The 15,578-nt window shown below is 45.0% G+C and overlaps 1 protein-coding gene across 1 annotated transcript in view; it reads left to right on the forward strand.

Annotated features, from left to right (window-relative positions):
- The window catches only part of LOC115100869 (cytochrome P450 2G1-like), a 52,617-nt gene extending 41,128 nt beyond the window's left edge, over window positions 1-11,489 (forward strand). Inside the window, exons 6-9 of the mRNA XM_029619883.1 lie at window positions 2,652-2,793; window positions 5,643-5,830; window positions 6,443-6,584; window positions 10,975-11,489. Of these exons, the coding sequence (XP_029475743.1) occupies window positions 2,652-2,793; window positions 5,643-5,830; window positions 6,443-6,584; window positions 10,975-11,153 (651 nt within the window). The 3' untranslated portion in view covers window positions 11,154-11,489. The remainder of the gene's footprint in view (window positions 1-2,651; window positions 2,794-5,642; window positions 5,831-6,442; window positions 6,585-10,974) is intronic.
- Window positions 11,490-15,578: the final 4,089 nt, after the last annotated feature.

A 15,578-nucleotide genomic window follows, 5' to 3' on the forward strand; every position in this document is an offset into this window, starting at 1 on the left:
GGGGGGGTTACTTTAAGATCAGGAATTTAGTGGGGAGGGGAGCTGAATGCCGGTCTGGGAGCACAGGGATAATTGATTAGATTTAGGGCAGCTATCCCTGCTCCTATGTTTGGGCTCCTAAGTTCCCATACTTGACCTGACCCTACTCTTGTTTCCTACATTTACAGCACCTAAATTGAGCTGTCTCATGAATCCTGACAACTAAATTTAGTCACTGAGCCATTGTCCGTTTTCAAAGAGGTTGATCCAGCTGCCTAATTCTGGAAGCCATACAGGTAGCCCCTTTGAAAACAGACACAGAATGGGAAAAAAATCTTAGTGTAAATCTCTACCTATGGGAGAGACCACTTAAATGACTCCAGCTCTCAGCCGTGTGATTTATATAAATGACTCCAGCTCTCAGCCATGTGATTTAGAATGGGCATGTCTAACATGCCAACACAACTACAGGATCCTCCTAAAAAAAACCACAAAATATTATTATTACAAGTAATACAGGCAAATTCAGTGCAGACATAGGAACATAACACATTTATACTCTTATATTCTATAGGAGACAGAAACCCATGGCATCAAAGTAAAAGAAGAATTTATTAGCATTGGAAAAGACAGAAAAAATAGCTTTTTAGCAACTTATAACCAGAAACCCATAGCCCTGCCCTATTTCTTAGTTCTCAATTCAAGCAATGAGTTCCCAAATCCCCATCTAAATTCTGCTCAGAATATTAGCATATGAGTTCTCATTTCAATCTCATGTGATTGTCAAATGCTCTGGATGAGATGAATTTCTCTGCAGTCCAGATGGGTAATGAATGCAGTTGCAAGATTCTTGGGGGGACATGCAATGACTTTCAGTTCTCTACGTGGCCCAAGTGATCACATTTAGAAATTATTAGGAAAGGTATGGAGAGTATACTAGCCTAAAGTTACATGCAACCGGATAACTTGCAGCTTAACCAGATATCTTTAAAAGATATCCAATTAATTGGAACTGGCAGACAAGTAAAAATGGAAGTTAAGAGGCTGATTCTCCCCCACCCCCAAATTTCACATATGGTTTGTTGGGCCATGTACCCCTTCCTGAAATATGTGAAATTGATGCAGTCAGCAGATCGCTGCCCCCTCACCCCATCTCCCCGACCCAACCCATTCCCATTTCCAGACTGGTAGGATTCCAGCTTTGTTCCCCCAGCCCCTTCTACTCACCACAGTATCAATAGGCTGGTCCAAACTGCCCATCCACCTCCGGACACTCCATCCCACCCCCTGATGATAAAAAAACAGCCCTGGTGGGAAAATCTATGCACCATTATTATCCAAGTAGTAGTAAACTTAGGAAAACTACTGCTTGTTTCTACGTGTAAGCAGCATGGAATGAATAACTATTTAGTATCCTGCAAGATACTTGTGACTTGGATTGACCATTCTTGGAAACAGGAAACTGGGCTTGATGGGCCTTTGGTCTGACCAAGTATGGTAATTCTTATATTCTTATGCTCTAAAGTTTGCATCATGGAGGAAATGTCCAAAACCTCATTAAATGAAATAAAAATTTCCTCTCTATTCTGAATAAAATCATTACAAATCTTCCGATTCTCCCTAAAACTAATAGGGTGTAAATACCACCTTAATACTGAAGGAAACTGGAAAATAAACTAAAATTTATCTAAAAATCACTTTAATAACCTTTTTTTTTAAAATTCCAACAAAAAGGTTATGCTTGTTTCATTTGACTGAATAAGAGAGCAACCAAACAACAAACGTCCTGCAACAAAAATGACCCCCTTACTCCTTTTCCATTTTTTCCTGATTCAGCCAAAAAAGCTGAGATACAGGATTTACTTCATTGCCCCCTTTCTTTTTGCTAAACAAAGGAGACCTATTCTTTTATATATAATTAGTTAAGAAGTTTAATTACTGTTCAGTCCCTTTTTATTGGCTCCAGGGATGAATACTTAATGTATCGCTTACTTAAGTCTGGTGCAAAAGCCTGCAATTAACCAGTTTAAAATTAAACAATATCTGATAGGCTGACCAAGAATAGTTTGTTATAATACATTATAAAATCTTTTGTCCTTTACTTTCTCTGTCCTCATAGTAGCAGTCTTGGCCAGCAAATAGCACAGCACTGGCTTCCAGCGAATAGAACCCTTTGTAGGACCAGAGTCCCTTTCCCAGAAACTTCAAAGCCTCAATAGCCCACCAAAAGAAAATGTGCTGTTTCTATCCTTAGACATTTTGTGACATCAAAAGAAATGGAAAGAAACTGCTTCCTTTATTACTTAAATTACACCTTAACTATGCTGAGGAAAAAAACATTTTAAATGAATATGTTCCTAAGTCACAAACTTGCATTAGTAAATGTATTAGCCCAGAAATAACACAACATTGACAGTACAGCAAGCAACTAAAGTCATCACCTAGTTAAGTTCTCAGAGGAGTTAAGGTGACCCAGGACAGTAGATTTACAAAGGCCAAGAAAGCAAATAATGAAATGTAGCCCAGCCTCAGATTCATGCTTTGCTGGGAAAATTGTAGAGGCTCCACTTTGAATTTTGGTCAATGATAAATCTTCGGTATCACTGAGTTTTGTATAAAAAATTAGTATTTTTCTTAGCTAGAAATCTTTTCTCTCCTCTACCTTTCCACAGGAAAAGCAGAACCCGGCTTCTGAGTTCAATGATGATAATCTGGTGATGAGCACCTTAAATCTGTTCTTCGCAGGGACTGAGACCACTAGTACAACCCTGAGATATGCTTTCCTGATTCTCCTGAAGTACCCCGAAATTACAGGTGAAAAGCCAAAAAATATTCACAGCAAAGGCAGGCAATACATGGAACAGACGCCTAGCAGAGATGGTGATGCAAAAATAGTATCAAAATTCAAAAAGTCTTGGGATGGGCACAGTGATGGGGAAGCAAAAAGTAAATCCTGGGACAGTAACAGAAACCGTTACTTTTGGCCAGCTTGGGGGGGCCTCCTGACCCCCCCAAGCTGACCAAAAGTTCCGGTTGGGTCCAACGGGGGTCCGGGAGCGGAGGCGCGGAGAAGCACGTGACGTACGCGTCACTCTGACGTGACGCCGACGTCACGTGCTCCTCGCAAAGGAATACAGGGATGGCTTCCTGACTCCCCGCTGGACCACCAGGGAGTTTTGGTAAGTCTTGGGGGGGTCAGGAGGGTGGGGGGTTTAAGTGTTTATTTAGGTTCAATGTATTCAACATAGCTATGTTGAATAAGTTGAAAATCGCGATGCGTTGCGCATCATCACTTTTTTAAGTTTAAAAAAAAAAAAAGTTGCGTTTTACATATGCGTTCAAAACGAATGCACACCCCTACAGAGAACCCTCAGCAGTGGTGGAGTGAAGGATAAAGCCTGGGATAGACACAGAGGATCTTCAGTAGTGGTAGCAAGTGAGAGGTACAGCTAGAGATCAAGAAGGTTTAGCAGTATTGCTGCAGGAAGAAAGAATGAGCAGAGACTGGATAGACCTTAGAAGTATTTACCTATTGTCATTTGAGATTGCTTTTCAAATTTAATATTTGTTTGGTTGGTCCTGTATGAGTTTTATGGAAGGAGAGATCTGGGTATTGTCATCCAGTGGCAGAACCTCAGACATGGCTAAGTGAGTCTTTAAAGCATGAGGTCATGCTGGTGAAGTAATGCAGGTGGTAAGAAAAACACAAAGTGCACTTTCCTGAGGAAGAAGATGTATTCAGATCCTGACATACTTTTCCAAAAATCAAACTAGGCAGTGATCATGTTACCAACTTGGCTGCTTTTATTTACTATGGAGGTAATGCTCCAATGGATTTATGCACATAAACTATGTGCACATAAGGACTTTAGAAAATTGCTACTTTTACTGAAATTTCAAACATTTTACATACATAAATGGGCTCTTGAAAATTGCTTTGATATATGGTACTTTTACATGCGTAACTCCTTTGAAAGTTCACTACTAAGTGTGTAATGGGGTTTGTTGGTAGAGCACTTCCAAATGCAACCTGTAGCTTTTTTACATTATTCACAAAAGTCTTCCTCCATCATTTGCAGAAGGATCTGATTCCCCTCTAGTAAAAATGATTGAGCGGAGTTATCACCATCTGTATTTCACACACCAGCACTAATTATGATATCTTTGAGCATTTGACTCAGATTCCTTACTACTCCTTTCAACCCTTAGGAAATCTTAGTTCACACTTTGACCTTTATCAGGTGTTTGCTGCCTCTGAACTCCTGAAATGCACCTCTCCTGGTTCACAGACATGTAATATGCCTTCCAAGACACAAAAGTTCTTCATTGAGGTGGTACCATCATCCCCTGAAGCCTGAGGCAGTTCTGCTAGGGAGTTAATCAGCAACCCATACTGATTAGTCTCTTCCCCTCTCCACACTCTTTGAGGAAAGATTCTGGATCCTTCTCTCAGACTGCCCAGTTACACTGTGGACCCAACCATCACAGGCTCTCACTTCAGGGGTGTTCCTGAGGGATACTATTGCTTAGCCTCAGGATAACATCGGTTTAAGTCTCCGATTCAGTGAGGCCACCGAGATCTGGGATGTGTCATACTCATACTTCCCTCACCTACTAGATCCCGGGATGGGGGGGAACAAGGATGAGTTATGTGGCAGGGGGGACTGAGGACGGAGGGGACCAAGGATGATTTATGCGGCAGGGGAGATCAAGGATGGGGGACCAAGGATGATTTATGCAAGCAGCACTGAGGTGTTCAGTTTCAAAGACTCAACTTTCAGTCATTGGCTAGTGAGGGGAGCGATCCACGTCAATGTTTGAGAGCCCTTTGAGAGAGGAGGTGATAGATCTGAACGCTCATTGAAATGTGTCAGAGGGAGGGAAATTTGGGAGGCTCAAAAAGAAGGAAGAATAAGAACATAAGAACATGCCATACTGGCTCAGACCAAGGGTCCATCAAGCCCAGCATCCTGTTTCCAATAGTGGCCATTGCCAATCCAGGTCATAAGAACCTGGCAAGTACCCAAAAACTAAATCTATCCCATGCTACTGTTGCTAGTAATAGCAATGGCTATTTTCTAAGTCACCTTAATTAATAGCAGGTAATGGACCTCTCCTCCAAGAACGTATCCAATCCTTTTATAAACCCAGCTACACTAACTGCACTAACCACATCCCCTGGCAACAAATTCCAGAGTTTAATTGTGCGTTGAATGAAAAAGAATTTTCTCCGATTAGTTTTAAATGTGCCCCATGCTAACTTTATGAAGTGCCCCCTAGTCCTTCTATTATCCGAAAGCGTAAATAACCCGATTCACATCTACCCGTTCTAGACCTTTCATGATTTTAAACACCTCTATCATATCCCCCCCCCCCCCTCAGCAGTCTCTTCTCCAAGCTGAAAAGTCCTAACCTCTTTAGTCTTTCCTCATAAGGGAGCTGTTCCATCCCCTTTATAATTTTGGTTGCCCTTCTCTGTACCTTCTCCATCGCAACTATATCTTTTTTGAGATGCGGGAATATGATGAGATATGGGAATATGAATAGTTGGGCCCATGGTTAAATAAGAGTAGAGGCAACCTGTACAGAAACAAACTTTTCTATATTTCTCTCTCCTAGCTATATGCAGATATATATATATATATATATATTTTTTTTTACAGAAAATGTAGTGCGGGAAATTGACCTTGTGATTGGACAGGAAAGGGCTCCAGCAGTGGAGGATCGGAGCAAGATGCCATACACAGATGCCGTCATCCATGAGGTCCAGCGCTTTGCGGATATTGCTCCCCTGGGCGTCCCCCATGTTGTTACCCAAGACATTGAATTCCGTGGCTACACCATCCCCAAGGTCAGCTGCATGCGGGATCAATCCCGAGGCTTGCTAACAATTACTGAATTCCACTGTCATCAAGACCCTCTCCCCCCAACCCTGCAAATAAGTATTGCTTTAAGAGAGTTATATATGGATTTTCCACCAGTTCTTGATCCACTTTCTCTCTCAGTTCACTAATATGCACTAGAATAAGCACAGATAGAGAGCCTGAAGCAGACATGGAGTGACCTGTAGGAGGCAGCTAGTTATAAAGCACAAACTGGGTTCAGGCTGAACTAGTAAATAGCTTCTTTAGACAGTGAGATAAGAAGGATGGAGAGAGCAGCGCAGCCACCGCATTCAGAGCTCCCTTAAGGCACAAGAATCTCTTGTATTTAATGGGAGGAGATGGGAAGGGGTCCTGGGGCTTGTGAGTGTGCGCTGGCTCAGTCCTGGCATTCCCTGATTGTTACTGCTACAGCCAGGCCCAGTTTTAGAGCCGCAAGGTGAGGGAAGGTGGCATTAGCATAATGGGAAGGAAACCTGGTTGGGAAGGGCGAGGCGGAGTGGAGCCGCAGGTGCAGTTATATCTAGCTTTGCCACAGACACAATTGGTTTATGTGTTATGTCTTAAATTCTTGTCTCCAGGGCACTTTGGTCTTCCCTGCATTGACTACAGTTCTAAAGGATCCCAAATGGTTCAAGAACCCCTACAGCTTTGACCCTGGACACTTCTTGGATGAGAATGGTGCTTTTAAGAAGAATGACGCCTTCATGCCCTTTTCAGCAGGTAGTTCTCTGGAAAAGTCAGAGCGAGAAATGGGTAAAAGGGAAATCCACACTGAGATACACAACATGAAAAACCTGGGAGGCATTTCCTGCTCTTCAGAATCTGCCATTACGTGTATTCAAACACTGGGAGAGAGGGATGAGGCGGGGATTCATTACACAAGTTTATCTAACAGGCCGATACAATATTGGGTGCTAAGGTCAGAGCGCAGCTGAACATGCGGTTGGCCGTGCTAGACTTACGCCCGATGCAATACTGGGATTAGTGTGTCCAAAACAGTGCGTAGCTAACAGTGCTCATCAGATGTAAATGTATGTCGGTAAGGCTATTAGATAGTACACTCAATGTAAATAGGATGCGCACGGCTTTACACTGAAAAATTAATACCAGCCCTGAAGCTGCTGTTAATTTTTGAGTCGCCCCCAAGCCATGCAAAGAAACGCAGAAATACTGCTTTTCTGTGGTTCCTCTGACATAATATTGTTACGATACTAAGCAGGAGGAACCACAAAAGCAGCAAAAGAAAAAAAAAAAAAAAGATCTTTAAAGCGGTCAGTTTAGGAATAGAGACACTCGGCATCCATTTTCCTAACCTGTGCACCTGCCACGTCTCCTAGGCGCTTGATGCCATGGACGCACTAGTGTCGCTCAATTTATCCCTAGCGCATCCTTTAGCATGGGGGCCCTTTTACCTATTGCATCGAGCGCTCAGAAGAGGATATTATGCGCGCATTTTTAGCGATATTGCATCGGCTTGTAAGTGTGGGACTTAAGCAAGACAAATTGCTGGTTTTAAATTTCCCATCGCTTTGACCGCCTCCAATTTATCTGACTAACTTCTAGCTGGATAAAAGTTAGCTGGATAAGTCAGAAGCATTCAGGGTGATTTCAAGGTTGGAGTAAAGTTAGCTGATTAATTTATCCAGCTAAGGGGGAGATTTATTAAGCCGTGATTTTTTATTTGGGAGAGGTAAATACCGCAGGGAAGGGATCCCTGAGATATTTAGCCCCTCCCCAAGAAAATATTGCAGCAAACTTTTTTTCATTGGACAAACGCACTTCAAAAATCCCATGGTGAAACAGGGCCTACTCAGGGGTATAGCGGCCCACCTGAGCTGGGACCACCATCAAGTTAAAGGACCCAAGTCCCTGAAATCACCTCTCCTCCTCAAAGTGATAAAATTCTCCCAGGGTGTCTTTGGAGACTCTCACCCAACTCCCGCCACCATCTAAGACACCAGCAACCTCAAAGATATATTTTTTAAACCTTTCAAACCTACCAAACATTTGCCACCTCGGTGAAAGAGGCTTTCCTCCTCTGTACTGGTGGCACTTTCTCACAGACAATGCTCAGCCTGGGTGTGCCATGCTCTCAGGCATGCTTAATGGTGCAGGGTTGGCCTGGTGGTGATTCCATTTTACAATGCTTGGAATACCATTGGTCCATAAGCCACTGCCCCTTTAAGGGGGCGGGTCTGATGGGACAATACTGCTCAGGCTGAGCAGAGTTTCTCAGAAACTGCTAGAGGGATAGAGGAGGAGCTGCCTTTTTCAGCACTGCACCTCCAGACAGCTGCCTACTCTACCTAGTGGGAAATCTGTGCCTGCTCCCAAGACAGATATTTTGGGGCATTTCCCCATCTTTAGTGTTCCATGGCTGGATTGGATGGGTGGAGCAGCAGAAGCTATGACCTTCTGAGATTCATGCAGGGAAATAAAGGAATCTTTATGTGGTTTTTCATCATAGAGGACCCTAGGGAAGAGCGCTACAAGTTATCAGGAACAAACTAAGTCAGTTTGTTTACATCCATTGCATTTATGGAATTATAGTTCCTGTCTATTTTTTAAATGTAATACTTCTCAATTTCATATCCATAGATGCAATGAGGGAAAACCCAGCACTTGCTCATTCTCTCTTTGAAAACCTAGACCCATTGGAGGGGCGGTGAGAAAAGCCTGGCAAAAGCAGACTCCCCCCATTATTGACCTATTCAGTTAGTGAAATTAGGGGACCGATTTTCAAAGGGTTTAGGTGTTATGGTTTGTGGGTATGTGGACCCTTGGCCCGAGATCAGAGTTGTTACCACCTGTGGGGAGGACCCCCATAGATCCACACCATCGGGAGGTGAGGTCAGGCACAGCAGGGAGCTCTGGGTGAGAAGTGGAGAGGTCCCGAGGAGCCAGGAGGGATTCCCACGGTAGGTAGACAGGCTGGAGATAATACCTGGGCAGAGACCCTGAGGGGGAAGGTGCTAAGCAGGCCACACAGCGGGAGACGTGAGACTGGCCCTGCAGGAGATATTCCGGAGAGGCAACCCTGAGGGGCGGAGCTGCGCAGCGAAGGAGGTGCTGATGCAATGACATACGCCAACCCACGGAGCAGGGAAGCCCGAGTCAGGTCTCCAATGATGACGTGTGCTAGACCCCAAGAAGCGGGAAGCACTGACAGTCTCTGTAAAACACAGAAGTACTGCCCCGAGGAGCGGGGAAGCACTGGCAGTCTCTGTATAGCACGTAAGCGCGACCCCGAGGAACAGGGATAGTCTCAGTATAGCACGGGAGCACTGCCCTGAGGAGCAGGAAAGCAATGACAGTCTTTGTACAGCGTGTAGGCATCACCCCGAGGAGCAGGGAAGCACTGAGTTAGAACTCCCGAGTGGTAAAGGTGTTCCAGGGCAGCCCCGAGGAGCGAGGAAGCACTGAGGTAGAACTCCCGAGTGGTAAAGGTGTTCCAGGGCAGCCCCGAGGAGCGAGGAAGCACTGAGGTAGAACTCCAGAGTGGTAAAGGTGTTGCAGGGCAGCCCCGAGGAGCGGGGAAGCACTGAGGTAGAACTCCCGAGTGGTAAAGGTGTTCCAGGGCAGCCCCGAGGAGCGAGGAAGCACTGAGGTAGAACTCCAGAGTGGTAAAGGTGTTGCAGGGCAGCCCTGAGGAGCGGGGAAGCACTGAGGTAGAACTCCCGAGTGGTAAAGGTGTTCCAGGGCAGCCCCGAGGAGCAGGGAAGCACTGAGTTAGAACTCCCGAGTGGTAAAGGTGTTCCAGGGCAGCCCCGAGGAGCGAGGAAGCACTGAGGTAGAACTCCCGAGTGGTAAAGGTGTTCCAGGGCAGCCCCGAGGAGCGAGGAAGCACTGAGGTAGAACTCCAGAGTGGTAAAGGTGTTGCAGGGCAGCCCCGAGGAGCGGGGAAGCACTGAGGTAGAACTCCCGAGTGCTAAAGGTGTTCCAGGGCAGCCCCGAGGAGCGAGGAAGCACTGAGGTAGAACTCCCGAGTGGTAAAGGTGTTCCAGGGCAGCCCCGAGGAGCGAGGAAGCACTGAGGTAGAACTCCAGAGTGGTAAAGGTGTTCCAGGGCAGCCCCGAGGAGCGGGGAAGCACTGAGGTAGAACTCCCGAGTGGTAAAGGTGTTCCAGGGCAGCCCCGAGGAGCGGAGCACCTGGCAGGGTAGGACTTCAGGAGGCGCAGGGCCAACCCGAGGAGTGGGGGAGGCCAGGAGACCAAGTCCCCGTAGAGTGCGCACACTGGCCCCCGAGGAGTGGGTACCAGACAGAGTCCAAAGTCCAAGGAGTCTGATAGCGTAGCCACAGGAACACGGAGACAGGAGCTTGTAGAGATGTATGGAACTCGTTGCCAAGTTGGCTAGCTGGGGGTAAAGGTGAAGCTTAAGTACCTTGATCTGATGACATTATCAAACAGGGACACCCCCGAGGTTCCTGCTGAAGAGGCTTCAAAGAAGGGCTCGGTGGCACGCGCACATATGCCTAAGAAGGCCCAGAGTCGACGTGGGTGGCGGAGCCATTGGGAACGTGGTGGTGGAGACTGGCCTGCGCCATGAGTAGACCCGGGGAGGGCAGGAGAACGGTGCATGATGTAGGTAGACATGGTCACAATCGTCTGCGACCGACGGGCATAACATTAGGTTCCTAACTTTTTAAGTTGGACTCCTAAATTGGCCCTTTTAAACGTTTACTAGGGCTGACTTCCTAAATTTAGGTGCCTAGTTTCACTAGGCGACTACATTTAGGGTCCTAAAAAATGGGTGGCTATGGGGGCGGATTTAAGGTGGGGTAAAAACGCTAGGCACATAGCTGCTCAAACTGTCCTCTGACCCCCCTAGTCAGTTGGGATTTTTGGCTATTCCTGATGAATATGAAAGAAATATATTGGAGGTAGTGCTTTCAAATATATATCATGCATATTCATGTGGGATATTCTAAAAACTCGTTTATAGGGGCACAAAGACTGATTTGAGCGTCATTGCTTCATAACATCTTCTCCTCCCTCATGCAGAAAGTCATTGCAGGAGTAATCTAATGTGATAATACAATGCATGATCTAGTGCTCAGTGATTTTACACTATGCCAAGCACCTTATCCATGTCTGATGTCCTTTCCCAGGAAAGCGGATCTGCCTCGGGGAAGGCCTGGCCCGCATGGAGCTCTTCCTGATCTTCACAACCATCCTGCAGAACTTCACTCTGACGACTACAAAGGAGCCAAAGGACATTGACATCAGCTCAGGACTGAACTCAGGCAATGCACCACGCCCTTATCTGCTGTGTGTGCGCCCACGCTAAAGATATTCTACATGAACGCTGTGCCTTAGGAGCTGTGTACTCCATGGGATACCAACAGTATCCCCAGCACAGGTCTTCTCCTCATGTGGCACTGTTTATACAAGATCGGATTGAGAAGGGAACCCATCAATTCAAGAACTCATTATTCAGCTGAACCTTATCCCTATTCTCCTCCTTTGACTGAGATGTCCTGCAATACAAGTAAAAGATTGTGAGGTTTGCAGAGACAACTCTCAGGGAAGGAACTGGATTCAACACATCAGTGAATGCCTTGGCTTTGGATTTATAACAGAATGCACAAAATTGGAAACATTAAATAGAAAATTGGCAACTCAACCCCTGTGCATGCTTGCCAGATTACTGCTCTGCTCACTGTTTAAGCCAGGTTATTTAGCAGGTAGGCTGAAAGTGACCAGGTAACTCCATGTCATCAGGGAACAGCTGAGCCAGTCCTAGTTTTACTCTAATGCATCTAGAGATTTGCAGCACCTGCTTCCTTAGAGAAATTGGAACTAAATGTCCAGAGATGCACTGGGGTAAAACCAGGAAGGGTTGAGCATATCACTGATGACCTGGTGCTGCCTAGTTTATTGTAAATCAGTGACTTATGAACATTTATTAATTTAGGGGTAGATTTTTAAAGAAGTGCGCGCGAGTCCATGTGCGCATATGTTATATAATCATGCCGAGCACACATATGCACTGGATTTTGTAATCCGTGTGCGCATGTGCGGGCGGAAGATTTAGGAAATTCCCGCGCGGGATGCATCCTGGCCTTCCGCAGTTCCCTCCCAGTCCGCTGGAATGGACTGGGAGGGAATTTCCCCACCCCCCATCTAACCTTCCTTCCCCTTCCCCTCGCCTCTCCTCACCACCCCCTAAACCCTCCCACCTTATTTTTTTTTCATTTTCAAATTGCTGCTCCTCTGGAGCAGTAGTAACTTGCTGGCACATGCTTCCCTGGCACAGCGGCAAATGGCAAATGGGATGTCTCTTCTAAAGATACTTGGAAAACAGGGAAGTAGCCCAACAGACTTAGACATTACCTGCTATTAAGTTCACTTAGACATTACCTGCTATTAAGTTCACTTAGAGAATAGCCACTGCCATTAGCAATGGTAACATGGAATAGACTTAATTTTTGGGTACTTGCCAGGTTCTTATGGCCTGGATTGGCCACTGTTGGAAACAGGATGCTGGGCTTGATGGACCCTTGGTCTGACCCAGTATGGCATTTTCTTATGTTCTTATGTTCTTATTAGGTGCCCTAGGAAAACTTTACAGCCTTGCACCCCCCACCCCATCACACCCTCCTCACACACAATTAAAAGTTATGCATCTATAATAACAGATTTTACATGAAAAAGAACATTCAAAGCACAGTCTTCTGAGGTAAAAATATCACTTACAATATGTATATTATATTTACATGTACCTCTGAGGTGCCAGCCCGAAAACCCTGCAAAAAAGCAAGAGATACTTGGAGCGTATGTAGTATTAGGCCTACTATAATGCATCTTGTGCATGGGCTTAACCCTCAGAGAGCCACTAGAAAAAAGAATTTCTACATCAAAACAGCACTAACTGCCAGCACTCAAACAGCAACAACCCTACCTATGAAAGTTAATACTATAAATATTACACCAGGCCTAAAACAGTAATAAACCCCTATTAGGAAAACTGAACAAGCCAAGCTGCTACAGATCCCTACATAGAAACTACATACTAATGGAATAGCTCACATCAATCACACATGTAAAACACAGATAGATCCTCAAATACAGAATAAAGAGACCATTTTTTTATTTTATTTTATTTAAAGGCTTTTCTTTGCCGACATTCGTAAGGCACATCATGCCAGCTTACATTGAACTGAAAAGAGGAAATACAATGAACATAAAACCAAATCGCAGTCAAAGCAAATCAAAGAGGTAAAACAAAAAGGGAACTAAATGCAAAGGAGGCATTATAAAACAGATATTTGAGGGCTAAGTGAGCAAAAGGGCAGAAATGTAGGGGAAAAAGAACTTTATACAGTCAATATAACGTTATCTTAACTAAGAATTTGTGGGTCGAGGGAGTTCCAAACAAGATTCAGGGAAGGGGATGGTAGCATACCAAAGACCATACAGACCATACAGTATAAACAGAAATGTACAGACAAAAACTGAACTGGAAGTCGCAACAAGCCAAATTCTGCATGCACTGTAACAATGTAAAAAACAGAAACATTACCATTCCTCATAAAACAGTTAGTAAAACCATACCAATAAAAAGAATAATTCAAAATAATTAATGAATACATTAACATTCAATAATTAAATACTTACATAAAAATCTTCCAAACATCAAAAAATTATTTCAAAACAGACACATCAAATAACACCCAACAATTATGATATGATATGAATTATGTATGATACTGTATTTTAAGTTCTTCTTTGAGTTTCCTTTTTTGTTGTATATAACCTTTCCTTCAATGCTGCTCAAGTTATCGCCCTCCCAGTTCCTTTTCCCTGTTATCATGTAATTTCAGTCCTGTTGTTCATTTGTGAAATGGTATGATGTCCTCACTAATACCAGTATATAAAAGTTGTAAAATAAATAAATAAATTAATTAATTAATTAATTAAAATAAGGATTTTAAAAAATTCCCTGTTATCCATACCTTGGAACCTTTGATTTCCATATGCCCTGAAATTGACATGGATTAGATGGCAGAGAGTAACTAGGGTAGTTGTACACAGACATGCTCCCTTTCATACACATATGTGCTCTCTCTCACTCTCCCACATACATGCTCTGCAATTCTCCCACACACATGCTCTCTCACTATCCCACACATATGTTTGCTCTCACTCACTTCCCTTGACTTAGCAGGCAGAAGCAGTCTCCTTTTTCAGCCTCTGTGACCAAGGGAACAACTTCCGGCAACAGAGCATTGTACATCTTCCAGCAGGGCGCGCTCCTCCTCCTTTGAAATAGTGCGGCCCTACCGAAATAGACGGCATCATAAGCACTGTCTTAGTAAGTAAAAAAGCAGCACGGCCCCGCCAGAATCAGCAGCATTGCCAGCAGGGCTGTGTTGATTTTCCATTTACTAAGGCCACGCTGACCACGCTGTTGATTTCAATGGGGCGGTTCTGCTTTTTCTTCTGTTGAGGACCCGCCAGCCACACAACTCTCCTTGGCGCCTTCCGGTAGTGGCACCTATGGCCGTGGCCATATTGGCCATAGGCACGCTACGCCTCTGGCTTGGGGCATGCGGGTGGCAGAATTGTCTTGTGTGAACTCTGCAGGCATGGGACTGGCTCTGGCCTGTAATCTGTGAGTGCCTGGAGAAGAGCTGCAGGGAATGGGGAGGCAGGACCAGTTGCAGAAAAAAAAAAAGATGTCCTGGGCTCCAGAAAGGCAGATTTACAAAGTTATCCCAGCCTCTAGAGGAGGGGGATCCACAAACTGAGAGGTGAGCAGAGCCTGTCGATAAAGGGAAGCCTAATGTGCTGAGAAAGGGTGAGGGGTGGGGAGCAGTGCAGGGAGGGGTGAACCAAGCCTGCAGAGGAAGGGAGCTGGCTAAGGAGGGATGAGGAACCTGTTGGGGAATGGAAGAATGGGAAGAGAAGAGAGGGTAGCAGAGCAAGCTAAGGGGATACAGGGAATGGAGCAGGCCCCACATATAAAATTCAAAGTATGCCCTGCAGGAGAGGGAGACTTAAAACAAGCAGAGGGAGGAAGGAGAGGAAGGGGGAAAGAGGATAAGATGGGAGAGGAGGAAGAAGAGATTACAAGAAGGTGAGAGAAAAGGGGGTTTGAGAGAGAGTGTGGTAGGGACAGCGAGAATGGGGGAGAAACTGTGGATGAGCTGCAGGGGAGGGGGAAGAAACTAGTAGGGCTGAGCTGGGATTGGGGAGAAGAATGACTGAGAGCACTATGAGTCTTCCCTAGGTTTTGTTTTGGTGACATGAGCCCTGCCCATGTCCACATTATCTGCCTCTCTCTGAACATTTAATACAGGCTGGTCAGTCACACTCACCACCCACTGTGCTTTGTTTTTTCTTTTTTACTGGAGGGGCTGCAATTTGTATTGGGTTCAACATTCCCAACTATTTTCGAAAAGCTGACTTCTATGCACAAGAGAACTGTTTTGCGCACACAGCACAAAAAAATTAGGGGACACGGAGGAGCTTAAAAATTCTGAATGTTAATTTATTTAACCATGGAAGGAGGGTGAATGTCACAGTGTGGACTTTTGACATCTCATGCAATACATAGAAGTACAGATTGTTTTTAAAGAAGCCTGTGCACATGCGTAATTCAGAAGTCAACTGAGTTGAAATGGCCCTATGCTGTTGCATAACATTGTAAAACCGTGGGGGAGGGGAGGCATTTTGCTTTTGCTGATGTTTGAGAAAGCCCAGGTGAAGC

The sequence above is a fragment of the Rhinatrema bivittatum genome, chromosome 11, assembly GCF_901001135.1.
Source record: "Rhinatrema bivittatum chromosome 11, aRhiBiv1.1, whole genome shotgun sequence".
Taxonomy (NCBI): domain Eukaryota; kingdom Metazoa; phylum Chordata; class Amphibia; order Gymnophiona; family Rhinatrematidae; genus Rhinatrema; species Rhinatrema bivittatum.